Source organism: Oncorhynchus nerka, unplaced genomic scaffold, assembly GCF_034236695.1.
Source record: "Oncorhynchus nerka isolate Pitt River unplaced genomic scaffold, Oner_Uvic_2.0 unplaced_scaffold_720, whole genome shotgun sequence".
Classification (NCBI taxonomy): domain Eukaryota; kingdom Metazoa; phylum Chordata; class Actinopteri; order Salmoniformes; family Salmonidae; genus Oncorhynchus; species Oncorhynchus nerka.
This window is the reverse complement of record NW_027040464.1, coordinates 172,756-190,391: the sequence shown is the minus strand read 5'-3', so window position 1 is coordinate 190,391 and position 17,636 is coordinate 172,756. Positions and strand designations below refer to the sequence as shown.

Here is a 17,636-nt window from a genome sequence, read left to right as displayed (position 1 = left end):
AGCGTGGGACAGTCCAGGCCTGGTATCTGACTATGTGATGTGTTGTAGTTCCTAGCGTGGGACAGTCCAGGCCTGGTATCTGACTATGTGTTGTAGTTCCTAGCGTGGGACAGTCCAGGCCTGGTATCTGACTATGTGTTGTAGTTCCTAGCGTGGGACAGTCCAGGCCTGGTATCTGACTATGTGATGTGTTGTAGTTCCTAGCGTGGGACAGTCCAGGCCTGGTATCTGACTATGTGATGTGTTGTAGTTCCTAGCGTGGGACAGTCCAGGCCTGGTATCTGACTATGTGATGTGTTGTAGTTCCTAGCGTGGGACAGTCCAGGCCTGGTATCTGACTATGTGATGTGTTGTAGTTCCTAGCGTGGGACAGTCCAGGCCTGGTATCTGACTATGTGGATGTGCTGCCCTCTCTGGTCACAGCTGGGACTGCAGTTGAGCTGCTGCACTCTCTACTGGACTTGCCCTGTCTCACTGCTGCTCTCACCCTGCAGCTCAGGTACACACACACACACACACACACACACGTAGAGATAGAATGCTTATACAGTTGAACTCTGAAGTTTACATACACCTTAGCCAAATAAATTTTAACTTAGTTTTTCACAATTCCTGACATTTAATCCTAGTAAACATTCCCTGTCTTAGGTCAGTTAGGATCACCACTTTATTTTAAGAATGTGAAATGTCAGAATAATAGTAGAGACAATTATGTATTTCAGCTTTAATTTCTTTCATCACATTCCCAGTGGGTCAGAAGTTTACATTCACTCAATTAGTATTTGGTTGCGTTGCCTTTAAATTGTTTAACTTGGGTCAAACGTTTCGGGTAGCCTTCCACAAACGTCCCACAGTAAGTTTGGTGAATTTTGGCCCATTCCTCCTGACAGAGCTGATGTAACTGAGTCAGGTTTGTAGGCCAACTTGCTCGCCCACAAATCTTCTCTGGGATTGAGGTCAGGGCTTTGTGATGGCCACTCCAATACCTTGACTTTGTTGTCCTTAAGCCATTTTGCCACAACTTTGGAAGTATGCTTGGGGTCAATGTCCATTTGGAAGACCGATTTCCGATCAAGCTTTATCTACCTGACTGATGTCTTGAGATGTTGCTTCAATACATCCACATAATTTTCCTGCCTCATGATGCCATCTATTTTGTGAAGTGCACCAGTCCCTCCTGCAGCAAAGCAGCCCCACAACATGATGCTGCCACCCCCGTGCTTCACGGTTGGGATGGTGTTCTTCGGCTTGCAAGCCTCCCCCTTTTTCCTCCAAACATAACGATGGTCATTATGGCCAAACAGTTCTATTTTTGTTTCATCAGACCAGAGGACATTTCTCCAAAAAGTACGATCTTTCTCCCCATGTGCAGTTGCAAACCGTAGTCTGGCTTTTTTATGGCAGTTTTGTAGCAGTGGCTTCTTCCTTGCTGAGCAGGCCTTTCAGGTTATGTCGATATAGGACTCGTTTTACTGTGGATATAGATACTTTTGTACTCTTTTCACACCAAAGTACATTCATAGGCTAATTGACACAATCTGAGTCAATCAGAAGCTTCTAAAACCATGTAATTGTCTGGAATTTTCCAAGCTGTTTAAAGGCACAGTCAACTTAGTGTATGTAAACTTCTGACCCACTAGAATTGTGATACAGTGAATTAATCTGTCTGTAAACAATTGTTGGAAAAATGACTTGTGTCATGCACCAAGTAGATGTCCTAACCGACTTGCCAAAACTATAGTTTGAAAATCCAACCTAAGTGTATGTAAACTTCCGAGTTCAACTGTATACACAATACATACATAGTGTATTCTACGTTGATGTGTGTAAAGTATCTCTGTAAGATGGTGTAATAACAAATCAATAACATACACAATACATACGTAGTGTATTCTACGTTGATGTGTGTAAAGTATCTCTGTAAGATGGTGTAATAACAAATCAATAACATACACAATAAATACGTAGTGTATTCTACGTTGATGTGTGTAAAGTATCTCTGTAAGATGGTGTAATAACAAATCAATAACATACACAATGTTCCTAGAAGCATTTCAGGGAAACATCAGAGCAGAATAGAAATGTAACATGGTGATCTGTGCTTGTCAGGTCTGCATGCTTCCCTGTGTCTGAGCCAGGGGGGCGTGGTCTGTCATCGCTGGAAGCTTTCCGAAGCCCCGCCCATAGAGGCCTCTTCCTGTTCCTGTTGAGAGGGGAGGCAGGGTCTGGTAATGTCACAAACTACTGTAATATTATAATACCACTACTGTAATGCTATAATACCACTACTGTAATATTACTACTGTAATGCTATAATACCACTACTGTAATATTACTACTGTAATATTATAATACCACTACTGTACTACTGTAATACCACTACTACTGTACTACTATAATTCCACTACTACTGTAATACCACTACTACTGTACTACTGTAATACCACTACTGTACTACTGTAATACCACTACTACTGTAATACCACTACTACTGTACTACTATAATACCACTACTGTAATATTACTACTGTAATGCTATAATACCACTACTGTAATATTACTACTGTAATATTATAATACCACTACTGTACTACTGTAATTCCACTACTACTGTACTACTATAATTCCACTACTACTGTAATACCACTACTACTGTACTACTGTAATACCACTACTGTACTACTGTAATACCACTACTACTGTAATACCACTACTACTGTACTACTATAATACCACTACTGTAATATTACTACTGTAATGCTATAATACCACTACTGTACTACTGTAATACCACTACTACTGTAATACCACTACTACTGTACTACTATAATACCACTACTGTAATATTACTACTGTAATGCTATAATACCACTACTGTAATATTACTACTGTAATGCTATAATAGCACTACTGTAATATTACTACTGTAATGCTATAATACCACTACTGTAATACCACTACTACTGTACTACTATAATACCACTACTACTGTAATACCACTACTACTGTACTACTATAATACCACTACTACTGTAATACCACTACTACTGTACTACTATAATACCACTACTACTGTACTACTATAATACCACTACTACTGTAATACCACTACTACTGTACTACTATAATACCACTACTACTGTAATAGCACTACTACTGTACTACTATAATACCACTACTACTGTAATACCACTACTACTGTACTACTATAATACCACTACTGTAATATTACTACTGTAATGCTATAATACCACTACTGTAATATTACTACTGTAATGCTATAATACCACTACTGTAATATTACTACTGTAATATTATAATACCACTACTGTACTACTGTAATACCACTACTACTGTACTACTATAATTCCACAACTACTGTAATACCACTACTACTGTACTACTATAATACCACTACTGTAATATTACTACTGTAATGCTATAATACCACTACTGTACTACTGTAATACCACTACTACTGTAATACCACTACTACTCTACTACTATAATACCACTACTGTAATATTACTACTGTAATGCTACTGTAATACCACTACTACTGTACTACTATAATACCACTACTACTGTAATACCACTACTACTGTACTACTGTAATACCACTACTGCTGTACTACTGTAATACCACTACTACTGTACTACTGTAATACCACTACTGTAATATTACTACTGTAATGCTATAATACCACTACTGTACTACTGTAATACCACTACTACTGTACTACTATAATTCCACTACTACTGTAATACCACTACTACTGTACTACTGTAATACCACTACTGTACTACTGTAATACCACTACTACTGTACTACTATAATACCACTACTACTGTAATACCACTACTACTGTACTACTGTAATACCACTACTACTGTCATACCACTACTACTGTAATACCACTACTACTGTACTACTGTAATACCACTACTGTAATATTACTACTGTAATTCTATAATACCACTATAATACCACTACTACTGTAATACCACTACTACTGTACTACTGTAATACCACTACTAATATTATAATACCATTGTAATATTACTACTGTAATGCTATAATACCACTACTACTGTAACACTAATACTACTATAATACCACTACTACTGTAACACTAATACTACTGTAATACCACTACTACTGTAATACTGTAATACCACTACTATAATGCCACTACTACTGTAATACCACTACTACTGTAATACCACTACTACTGTACTACTGTAATACCACTACTACTGTAATACCACTACTACTGTACTACTGTAATACCACTACTACTGTAATACCACTACTACTGTACTACTATAATTCCACTACTATAATACCACTACTACTGTAATACTGTAATACCACTACTATAATACCACTACTACTGTAATACTGTAATACCACTGCTATAATGCCACTACTACTGTAATACCACTACTATAATACCACTACTACTGTAATACTGTAATACCACTACTATAATACCACTACTACTGTAATACTGTAATACCACTGCTATAATGCCACTACTACTGTAATACCACTACTGCTGTAATACCACTACTACTGTAACACTAATACTACTGTAATACCACTACTACTGTAACACTAATACTACTGTAATACCACTACTACTGTAATACCACTACTACTGTAATACCAATAGTACTATAATATTGTAATACCACTACTACTGTAACACTAATACTACTGTAATACCACTACTACTGTAACACTAATACTACTGTAATACCACTACTACTGTAATACCAATAGTATTATAATACCACTACTGTAATACTACTACTACTGTAATACCACTACTATAATACTGTAATACCACTACCAATATAATACTGTAATACCACTACTATAATACTGTAATACCACTACTACTGTAATACCACTACTGTAATACTGTAATACCACTACCATAATACCACTACTACTGTAATACCGCTACTATAATACCACTACTACTGTAATACCAATACTATAATACCACTACTATAATACTATAATACCACTACTACTGTAATACTATAATACCACTACTGTAATACCACTACTATAATACTGTAATACCACTACTACTATTATACCACTACTACTGTAATACCACTACTATAACACTGTAATACCACTACTACTGTAATACTGTAATACCACTACTATAATGCCACTACTACTGTCATACCACTACTACTGTAATACTATAATATCACTACTATAATACTGTAATACCACTACTATAATACTGTAATACCACTACTACTGTAATACCACTACTCTAATACTGTAATACCACTACTCTAATACTGTAATACCACTACTATAATACTGTAATACCACTACTATAATACTGTAATACCACTACTATTGTAATACCACTACTATAATACTGTAATACCACTACTATAATACTGTAATACCACTACTACTGTAAATCAAATCAAATCAAATCGAATTGTATTTGTCACATACACATGGTTAGCAGATGTTAATGCGAGTGTAGCGAAATGCTTGTGCTTCTAGTTCCGACAATGCAGTGATAACCAACAAGTAATCTAACTAACAATTCTAAAACTACTGTCTTATACACAGTGTAAGGGGATAAAGAATATGTACATAAGGATATATGAATGAGTGATGGTACAGAGCAGCATACAGTAGATGGTATCGAGTACAGTATATACATATGAGATGAGTATGTAGACAAAGTAAACAAAGTGGCATAGTTAAAGTGGCTAGTGATACATGTATTACATAAGGATGCAGTCGATGATGTAGAGTACAGTATATACGTATGCATATGAGATGAATAATGTAGGGTAAGTAACATTATATAAGGTAGCATTGTTTAAAGTGGCTAGTGATATATTTACATCATTTCCCATCAATTCCCATTATTAAAGTGGCTGGAGTTGGGTCAGTGTCAATGACAGTGTGTTGGCAGCAGCCAGTCAATGGTGGCTGTTTAACAGTCTGATGGCCTTGAGATAGAAGCTGTTTTTCAGTCTCTCAGTCCCAGCTTTGATGCACCTGTACTGACCTCGCCTTCTGGATGATAGCGGGGTGAACAGGCAGTGGTTCGGGTGGTTGATGTCCTTGATGATCTTTATGGCCTTCCTGTAACATCGGGTGGTGTAGGTGTCCTGGAGGGCAGTAGCCCCCGGTGATGCGTTGTGCAGACCTCACTACCCTCTGGAGAGCCTTACGGTTGAGGGCGGGCAGTTGCCGTACCAGGCGGTGATACAGCCCGCCAGGATGCTCTCGATTGTGCATCTGTAGAAGTTTGTGAGTGCTTTTGGTGACAAGCCGAATTTCTTCAGCCTCCTGAGGTTGAAGAGGCGCTGCTGCGCTTCTTCACGACGCTGTCAGTGTGAGTGGACCAATTCAGTTTGTCTGTGATGTGTATGCCGAGGAACTTAAAACTTGCTACCCTCTCCACTACTGTTCCATCGATGTGGATAGGGGGTGTTCCCTCTGCTGTTTCCTGAAGTCCACAATCATCTCCTTAGTTTTGTTGACGTTGAGTGTGAGGTTATTTTCCTGACACCACACTCCGAGGGCCCTCACCTCCTCCCTGTAGGCCGTCTCGTCGTTGTTGGTAATCAAGCCTACCACTGTTGTGTCGTCCGCAAACTTGATGATTGAGTTGAGGCGTGCGTGGCCACGCAGTCGTGGGTGAACAGGGAGTACAGGAGAGGGCTCAGAACGCACCTGTGGGGCCCCCGTGTTGAGGATCAGCGGGGGAGGAGATGTTGTTGCCTACCCTCACCACCTGGGGGCGGCCCGTCAGGAAGTCCAGTACCCAGTTGCACAGGGCGGTCGAGACCCAGGGTCTCGAGCTTGATGACGAGCTTGGAGGGTACTATGGTGTTGAATGCCGAGCTGTAGTCGATGAACAGCATTCTCACATAGGTATTCCTCTTGTCCAGGTGGGTTAGGGCAGTGTGGTTGAGATTGCATCGTCTGTGGACCTATTTGGGCGGTAAGCAAATTGGAGTGGGTCTAGGGTGTCAGGTAGGGTGGAGGTGATATGGTCCTTGACTAGTCTCTCAAAGCACTTCATGATGACGGAAGTGAGTGCTACGGGTCGGTAGTCGTTTAGCTCAGTTACCTTAGCTTTCTTGGGAACAGGAACAATGGTGGCCCTCTTGAAGCATGTGGGAACAGCAGACTGGTATAGGGATTGATTGAATATGTCCGTAAACACACCGGCCAGCTGGTCTGCGCATGCTCTGAGGGCGCGGCTGGGGATTCCGTCTGGGCCTGCAACCTTGCGAGGGTTAACACGTTTAAATGTCTTACTCACCTCGGCTGCAGTGAAGGAGAGACCGCATGTTTTCGTTGCAGGCCGTGTCAGTGGCACTGTATTGTCCTCAAAGCGGGCAAAAAAGTTATTTAGTCTGCCTGGGAGCAAGACATCCTGGTCCGTGACTGGGCTGGGTTTCTTCTTGTAGTCCGTGATTGACTGTAGACCCTGCCACATGCCTCTTGTGTCTGAGCCGTTGAATTGAGATTCTACTTTGTCTCTGTACTGACGCTTAGCTTGTTTAATAGCCTTGCGGAGGGAATAGCTGCATTGTTTGTATTCGGTCATGTTGCCAGACACCTTGCCCTGATTAAAAGCAGTGGTTCGCGCTTTCAGTTTCACGCGAATGCTGCCATCAATCCACGGTTTCTGGTTAGGGAATGTTTTTATCGTTGCTATGGGAACGACATCTTCAACGCACGTTCTAATGAACTCGCACACCGAATCAGCGTATTCGTCAATATTTTTATATGACGCAATACGAAACATGTCCCAGTCCACGTGATGGAAGCAGTCTTGGAGTGTGGAGTCAGCTTGGTCTGACCAGCGTTGGACAGACCTCAGCATGGGAGCCTCTTGTTTAAGTTTCTGCCTGTAGGCAGGGATCAACAAAATGGAGTCGTGGTCAGCTTTTCCGAAAGGGGGGCGGGGCAGGGCCTTATATGCGTCGCGGAAGTTAGAGTAACAATGATCCAAGGTTTTACCACCCCTGGTTGCGCAATCGATATGCTGATAAAATTTAGGGTTAGGGTTAGGGTCTTGTTTTCAGATTAGCTTTGTTAAAATCCCCAGCTACAATGAATGCAGCCTCCGGATAAATGGTTTCCAGTTTGCAAAGAGTTAAATAAAGTTAGTTCAGAGCCATCGATGTGTCTGCTTGGGGGGGGGGGGTATATACGGCTGTGATTATAATCGAAGAGAATTCTCTTGGAAGATAATGCGGTCTACATTTGATTGTGAGGAATTCTAAATCAGGTGAACAGAAGGATTTGAGTTCCTGTATGTTTCCTTCATCACACCATGTCTCGTTAGTCATGAGGCATACGCCCCCGCCGCTCTTCTTACCAGAAAGATGTTTGTTTCTGTCGGCGCGATGCGTGGAGAAATCCGTTGGCTGCACCGCCCCGGATAGCGTCTTCCCAGTAAGCCATGTTTCCGTGAAGCAGAGAACGTTGCAGTCTCTGATGTCCCTCTGGAATGCTACCCTTGCTCGGATTTCGTCAACCTTGTTGTCAAGAGACTGGACATTGGCAAGAAGAATGCTGGGGAGTGGTGCGCGATGTGCCCTTGTCCGGAGTCTGACCAGAAGACCGCTACGTTTCCCTCTTTTTCGGAGTCGTTTTCTTGGGTCGCTGCATGCGATCCATTCCGTTGTCCTGTTTGTAAGGCAGAACACCGGATCCGCGTCGCGGAAAACATATTCTTGGTCGTACTGATGGTGAGTTGGCGCTGATCTTATATTCAGTAGTTCTTCTCGACTGTATGTAATGAAACCTAAGATGACCTGGGGTACTAATGTAAGAAATAACACGTAAAAAAACAAAAAACTGCATAGTTTCCTAGGAACGCGAAGCGAGGCGGCCATCTCTGTCGGCGCCGGAAGTTGGAGAGATCCCACTACTGGTACTAATACCACTACTATAATACTGTAATACCACTACTATTGTAATACCACTACTATAATACTGTAATACCACTACTACTGTAATACCGCTACTATAATACCACTACTACTGTAATACCACTACTATAATACTGTCATACCACTACTACTGTAATACCACTACTGTAATACCACTACTACTATAATATCACAACTATAATACTGTAATACCACTACTACTGTACTACTGTAATACCACTACTACTATAATACCACAACTATAATTCCACTACCCATAATACCACTACTACTGTACTACCACTACTACTATAATACCACCACTACAATAATACCACAACTATAATACTATAATACCACTACTTATAATACCACTACTACTGTACTACTATAATACCACTACTGTAATACACCTACTGTAATACTATAATACCACTACTGTAATACCACTACTCTAATACTGTAATGCCACTACTGTAATGCCACTACTGTAATACCACTACTGTAATACCACTACTCTAATACTGTAATGCCACTACTGTAATACCACTACTCTAATACTGTAATGCCACTACTGTAATGCCACTACTGTAATACTGTAATGCCACTACTGTAATGCCACTACTGTAATACTGTAATGCCACTACTGTAATGCCACTACTGTAATACTGTAATGCCACTACTGTAATGCCACTACTGTAATACTACTACTGTAATGCCACTACTGTAATACCACTACTGTAATACCAATACTGTAAAACACTACTGTAATACTGTAATGCCACTACTGTAATGCCACTACTGTAATACTGTAATGCCAATACTGTAAAACACTACTGTAAAACGCTACTGTAATGCCACTACTGTAATACCACTACTGTAATAACACTACTGTAATGCCAATACTGTAAAACACTACTGTAATACTGTAATGCCACTACTGTAATGCCACTACTGTAATGCCACTACTGTAATACTACTACTGTAATACTACTACTGTAATGCCACTACTGTAATGCCACTACTGTAATGCCACTACTGTAATGCCACTACTGTAAAACACTACTGTAATGCCACTACTGTAATGCCACTACTGTAATGCCACTACTGTAATAACACTACTGTAATGCCAATACTGTAAAACACTACTGTAATACTGTAATGCCACTACTGTAATGCCACTACTGTAATGCCACTACTGTAATACCACTACTGTAAAACACTACTGTAATGCCACTACTGTAATACTGTAATGCCACTACTGTAATGCCACTACTGTAATGCCACTACTGTAATACCACTACTGTAAAACCACTACTGTAATGCCACTACTGTAATGCCACTACTGTAATGCCACTACTGTAATGCCACTACTGTAATACCACTACTGTAAAACACTACTGTAATACCACTACTGTAATACTGTAATGCCACTACTGTAATGCCACTACTGTAATGCCACTACTGTAATACCACTACTGTAAAACACTACTGTAATACCACTACTGTAATACTGTAATGCCACTACTGTAATGCCACTACTGTAATAACACTACTGTAATGCCAATACTATAATACCACTATTGTAATCACACTACTGTAATAACACTACTGTAATACCAATATTGTAATGCCACTACTGTAATGCCACTACTGTAATACTGTAATGCCACTACTGTAATGCCACTACTGTAATGCCACTACTGTAATGCCACTACTGTAATGCCGCTACTGTAATGCCGCTACTGTAATGCCCCTACTGTAATACTACTACTGTAATACCACTACTGTAATACCACTACTGTAATGCCACTACTGTAATGCCACTACTGTAATGCCACTACTGTAATACCACTACTGTAATGCCACTACTGTAATACTGTAATGCCACTACTGTAATGTCACTACTGTAATACTGTAATGCCACTACTGTAATGCCACTACTGTAATACTGTAATGCCACTACTGTAATACCACTACTGTAATACTGTAATGCCACTACTGTAATGCCACTACTGTAATGCCACTACTGTAATGCCACTACTGTAATGCCACTACTGTAAAGCCACTACTGTAATACTGTAATGCCACTACTGTAATGCCACTACTGTAATGCCACTACTGTAATGCCACTACTCTAATACTGTAATGCCACTACTGTAATACCACTACTGTAATACTGTAATGCCACTACTGTAATGCCACTACTGTAATACCACTACTGTAATGCCACTACTGTAATACCACTACTGTAATACTGTAATGCCACTACTGTAATGCCACTACTGTAATGCCACTACTGTAATACCACTACTCTAATACTGTAATGCCTCTACTGTAATACCACTACTGTAATGCCACTACTGTAATACCACTACTGAAATGCCACTACTGTAATACTGTAATGCCACTACTGTAATGCCACTACTGTAATACTGTAATGCCACTACTGTAATGCCACTACTGTAATGCCACTACTGTAATGCCACTACTGTAATACCACTACTCTAATACTGTAATGCCACTACTGTAATATCACTACTGTAATGCCACTACTGTAATGCCACTACTGTAATACCACTACTGTAATACCACTACTGTAATACCACTACTCTAATACTGTAATATCACTACTGTAATAACACTACTGTAATGCCACTACTGTAATGCCACTACTGTAATGCCACTACTGTAATGCCACTACTCTAATACTGTAATGCCACTACTGTAATGCCACTACTGTAATGCCACTACTGTAATACCACTACTGTAATAACACTACTGTAATGCCACTACTGTAATACTGTAATGCCACTACTGTAATGCCACTACTGTAATACCACTACTGTAATAACACTACTGTAATACCACTACTGTAATACCACTACTCTAATACTGTAATATCACTACTGTAATAACACTACTGTAATGCCACTACTGTAATGCCACTACTGTAATGCCACTACTGTAATACCACTACTCTAATACTGTAATGCCACTACTGTAATATCACTACTGTAATGCCACTACTGTAATGCCACTACTGTAATGCCACTACTGTAATACCACTACTGTAATACCACTACTCTAATACTGTAATGCCACTACTGTAATGCCACTACTGTAATACCACTACTGTAATACCACTACTCTAATACTGTAATGCCACTACTGTAATGCCACTACTGTAATGCCACTACTGTAATACCACTACTGTAATATCACTACTGTAATAACACTACTGTAATGCCACTACTGTAATACCACTACTGTAATGCCACTACTGTAATGCCACTACTGTAATACTGTAATGCCACTACTGTAATACTGTAATACTGTAATGCCACTACTGCAATGCCACTACTGTAATGCCACTACTGTAATACTGTAATGCCACTACTGTAATACTGTAATACTGTAATGCCACTACTGTAATGCCACTACTGTAATACCACTACTACTGTAATGCCACTACTGCAATACTATAATACCACTACTACTGTAATGCCACTACTGTAATGCCACTACTGTAATGCCACTACTGTAATATCACTACTGTAATGCCACTACTGTAATACCACTACTGTAATACCACTACTGTAATACCACTACTGTAATAACACTACTGTAATACTGTACTGCCACTACTGTAATGCCACTACTGTAATATCACTACTGTAATGCCACTACTGTAATGCCACTACTGTAATGCCACTACTGTAATACTGTAATGCCACTACTGTAATACTGTAATACTGTAATGCCACTACTGTAATAACACTACTGTAATGCCACTACTGTAATGCCACTACTGTAATGCCACTACTGTAATACCACTACTGTAATGCCAATACTGTAATAACACTACTGTAATGCCACTACTGTAATGCCAATACTGTAATAACACTACTGTAATGCCACTACCCTTAATGCCACTACTTAATGTCACTACTGTAATACCACTACTGTAATGCCACTACTGTAATGCCACTACTGTAATACTGTAATGCCACTACTGTAATGCCACTACTGTAATACCACTACTGTAATGCCACTACTGTAATAACACTACTGTAATACCACTACTGTAATGCCACTACTGTAATGCCACTACTGTAATGCCACTACTGTAATGCCACTACTGTAATACTGTAATGCCACTACTGTAATGCCACTACTGTAATATCACTACTGTAATAACACTACTGTAATGCCACTACTGTAATAACACTACTGTAATGCCACTACTAACACTACTGTAATACTGTAATAACACTACTGTAATACCACTACTGTAATGCCACTACTGTAATGCCACTACTGTAATGCCACTACTGTAATGCCACTACTGTAATAACACTACTGTAATACCACTACTGTAATGCCACTACTGTAATACCACTACTGTAATGCCACTACTGTAATGCCACTACTGTAATACTGTAATGCCACTACTGTAATACTGTAATGCCACTACTGTAATACTGTAATGCCACTACTGTAATGCCACTACTGTAATATCACTACTGTAATAACACTACTGTAATAACACTACTGTAATGCTGTAATGCCACTACTGTAATACTGTAATGCCACTACTGTAATGCCACTACTGTAATGCCACTACTGTAATACTGTAATACCACTACTGTAATGCCACTACTGTAATGCCACTACTGTAATGCCACTACTGTAACGCCACTACTGTAATGCCACTACTGTAATGCCACTACTGTAATGCTGTAATGCCACTACTGTAATACTGTAATGCCACTACTGTAATGCCACTACTGTAATACTGTAATGCCACTACTGTAATGCCACTACTGTAATACTATAATACCACTACTACTGTAATACCACTACTGTAATGCCACTACTGTAATACTATAATACCACTACTACTGTAATACCACTACTGTAATAACACTACTGTAATGCCACTACTACTGTACTGCCACTACTGTAATATAACTGTATTTCTCCCCAGGTGATACCATGGACAGACTGAGTGTGCTCCATGACCTGCTGATGGAGGCAGCTGATTGGTCCAGAGTCATCCAATCAGCTCAAAGTGTTCCAGTGCTGCTGCATGTCTACTTCAACACAGTTACCACGGTAACACACACACAGGCTACAACCAGAATAAGTCAGAGATAAAACATGTATTTTGTGTATATAAGTACAGCTTAGATGTGTGTGTGTGTGTGTGTGTGTGTGTGTAGGTATCAGATGAGAGGTTGCTGGCCCAGCTGGTGTTGGTGCTGTTGGAGAGAAGCAGTCTGTTGCTCAACATCCCCAAATACACTGCAGAGATACACCGGTCAGTACACACACACACTGGTCAGTACACACACACACACACACACACACACACTGGTCAGTACACACACCGTATCACACACACACTGGTCAGGACACACACCGCATCACACACACACTGGTCAGGACACACACACACACCGGTCAGTACACACACACACACTGGTCAGGACACACACCGTATCACACACACACTGGTCAGGACACACACCGTATCACACACACACTGGTCAGGACACACACACACACCGGTCAGTACACACACACACACTGGTCAGTACACACACCGTATCACACACACACTGGTCAGGACACACACACACACACTGGTCAGTACACACACACACTGGTCAGTACACACACCGTATCACACACACACTGGTCAGGACACACACACACACCGGTCAGTACACACACACACACTGGTCAGTACACACACCGTATCACACACACACTGGTCAGGACACACACACACACACTGGTCAGGACACACACACACTGGTCAGTACACACACACACACACCGGTCAGTACACACACACACTGGTCAGTACACACACACACACACACACACTGGTCAGGACACACACCGTATCACACATACAGGTAATGTGTACATGTAGGTAGGGGTGAAGGGTACATGTAGGTAGGGGTGAAGGGTACATGTAGGTAGGGGTGAAGGGTAGATGTAGGTAGGGGTGAAGGGTACATGTAGGTAGGGGTGAAGGGTACATGTAGGTAGGGGTGAAGGGTACAGGTTAGTTGAGGTAATGTGTACATGTAGGTAGGGGTGAAGGGTACAGGTTAGTTGAGGTAATGTGTACATGTAGGTAGGGGTGAAGGGTACAGGTTAGTTGAGGTAATGTGTACATGTAGGTAGGGGTGAAGGGTACATGTAGGTAGGGGTGAAGGGTACATGTAGGTGTGGAAGGGTACATGTAGGTAGGGGTGAAGGGTACATGTAGGTAGGGGTGAAGGGTACAGGTTAGTTGAGGTAATGTGTACATGTAGGTAGGGGTGAAGGGTACAGGTTAGTTGAGGTAATGTGTACAGGGGTGTTAGTAGGTAGGGGTGAAGGGTACATGTAGGTAGGGTGAAGGGCACAGGTTAGTTGAGGTAATGTGTACATGTAGGTAGGGGTGAAGGGTACATGTAGGTAGGGGTGAAGGGTACAGGTTAGTTGAGGTAATGTGTACATGTAGGTAGGGGTGAAGGGTACAAGTTAGTTGAGGTAATGTGTACATGTAGGTAGGGGTGAAGGGTGAAGGGTAGGTTAGTTGAGGTAATGTGTACATGTTAGGGGAGGTACAGGTTAGTTGTAATGGTACATGTAGGTAGGGGTGAAGGGTACAGGTTAGTTGAGGTAATGTGTACATGTAGGTAGGGGTGAAGGGTACATGAAGGGGTGAACAGGTTAGTTGAGGTAATGTGTACATGTAGGTAGGGGTGAAGGGTACATGTAGGTAGGGGTGAATGTGTACATGTAGGTAGGGGTGAAGGGTACATGTAGGTAGTTAGTGAAGGGTACAGGTTAGGGTTGAGGTAATGTGTACATGTAGGTAGGGGTGAAGGGTACATGTAGGTAGGGGGTAGGTAGGGTGAAGGGTACAGGTTAGTTGAGGTAATGTGTACATGTAGGTAGGGGTGAAGGGTACAGGTTAGTTGGGTACATGTAGGTAGGGGTGAAGGGTACAGGTTAGTTGAGGTAATGTGTACAAGGGGTGAAGGGTACAGGTTAGTTGAGGTAATGTGTACATGTAGGTAGGGTGAAGGGTACATGTAGGTAGGGGTGAAGGGTACAGGTTAGTTGAGGTAATGTGTACATGTAGGTAGGGGTGAAGGGTACATGTAGGTAGGGGTGAAGGGTACAGGTTAGTTGAGGTAATGTGTACATGTAGGTAGGGGTGAAGGGTACAGGTTAGTTGAGGTAATGTGTACATGTAGGTAGGGGTGAAGGTACAGGTTAGTTGAGGTAATGTGTACATAGGTAGGTAGGTTAGTTGAATGGGTACATGTAGGTAGGGGTGAAGGGTACAGGTTAGTTGAGGTAATGTGTACATGTAGGTAGGGGTGAAGGGTACATGTAGGTAGGGGTGAAGGGTACATGAGGTAGGGTGAAGGGTACAGGTTAGTTGAGGTAATGTGTACATGTAGGTGTGAAGGGTACACAGGTAGGGGTGAAGGTACAGGTTAGTTGAGGTAATGTGTACATGTAGGTAGGGTGAAGGGTACAGGTTAGTTGAGGTAATGTGTACATGTAGGTAGGGGTGAAGGGTACATGTAGGTAGGGGTAGTTGAGGTAATGTGTACATGTAGGTAGGGGTGAAGGGTACAGGTTAGTTGAGGTAATGTGTACATGTAGGTAGGGGTGAAGGGTACATGTAGGTATGAGGTAGGGTGTGTATGTGGGGAGGGGGTACAGGTTAGTTGAGGTAATGTGTACATGTAGGTAGGGTGAAGTTGAGGGTGTACATGTAGGTAGGGTGAAGGGTACATGTAGGTTGAAGTACATGAGGTAGGGGTGAAGGGTACATGTAGGTAGGGGAGGTAGGGGTACATTAGGGTGGAGGTTATTGTGTACATGTAGGTAGGGGTGAAGGGTACAGGTTAGTAGTACATGTAGGTAGGGGTGAAGGGTGAGGTAGGGTGTACAGGTTAGTTGAGGTAATGTGTGTACATGTAGGTAGGGGTGTAAGTGTACATGTAGGTAGGGGTGAAGAGGTACAGGTAGGTAATGTACATAGGTAGGGGTGAAGGTACAGGTTAGTTGAGGTAATGTGTACATGTAGGTGAAGGGTTCATGTAGGTAGGGGTGAAGGGTACAGGTTAGTTGAGGTAATGTGTACATGTAGGTAGGGGTGAAGGGTACATGTAGGTAGGGTGAAGGGTACAGGTTAGTTGTAATGTGTACATGTGAACATGTAGGTAGAAGGGTACAGGTTAGTTGAGGTAATGTGTACATGTAGGTAGGGGTGAAGGGTACATGTAGGTAGGGGTGAAGAAGGTACAGGTTAGTTGAGGTAATGTGTACATGTAGGTAGGGGTGAAGGGTACATGTAGGTAGGGGTGAAGGGTACATGTAGGTTGAAGGGTACATGTAGGTAGGGGTGAAGGTACATGTAGTAGGGGTTGAAGGTACATATGCGTGAAGTACACATGTAGGTAGGGTGAAGGGTACACAGGTAGTACATGTAGGTAGGGGTAATGTGTACAGGTTAGTTGAGGTAATGTGTACATGTAGGTAGGGTGAAGGGTACAGGTTAGTTGAGGTAATGTGTACATGTAGGTAGGGGTGAAGGGTACAGGTTAGTTGGGTAAGTGTACATGTAGGTAGGGGTGAAGGGTACAGGTTAGTTGAGGTAATGT

The 17,636-nt window shown here is 41.4% G+C and overlaps 1 protein-coding gene across 1 annotated transcript in view; it reads left to right on the top strand.

Moving 5' to 3' along the window:
- ap5z1 (adaptor related protein complex 5 subunit zeta 1) overlaps nucleotides 1–17,636 on the top strand; it is a gene marked incomplete at its 5' end in the record, with an annotated part of 92,295 nt that overhangs the window by 21,626 nt on the left and 53,033 nt on the right. Inside the window, 4 exons of the mRNA XM_065016952.1 lie at nucleotides 357–499; nucleotides 2,110–2,228; nucleotides 13,940–14,067; nucleotides 14,175–14,272. Coding sequence (XP_064873024.1) covers nucleotides 357–499; nucleotides 2,110–2,228; nucleotides 13,940–14,067; nucleotides 14,175–14,272 — 488 coding nt within the window. The remainder of the gene's footprint in view (nucleotides 1–356; nucleotides 500–2,109; nucleotides 2,229–13,939; nucleotides 14,068–14,174; nucleotides 14,273–17,636) is intronic.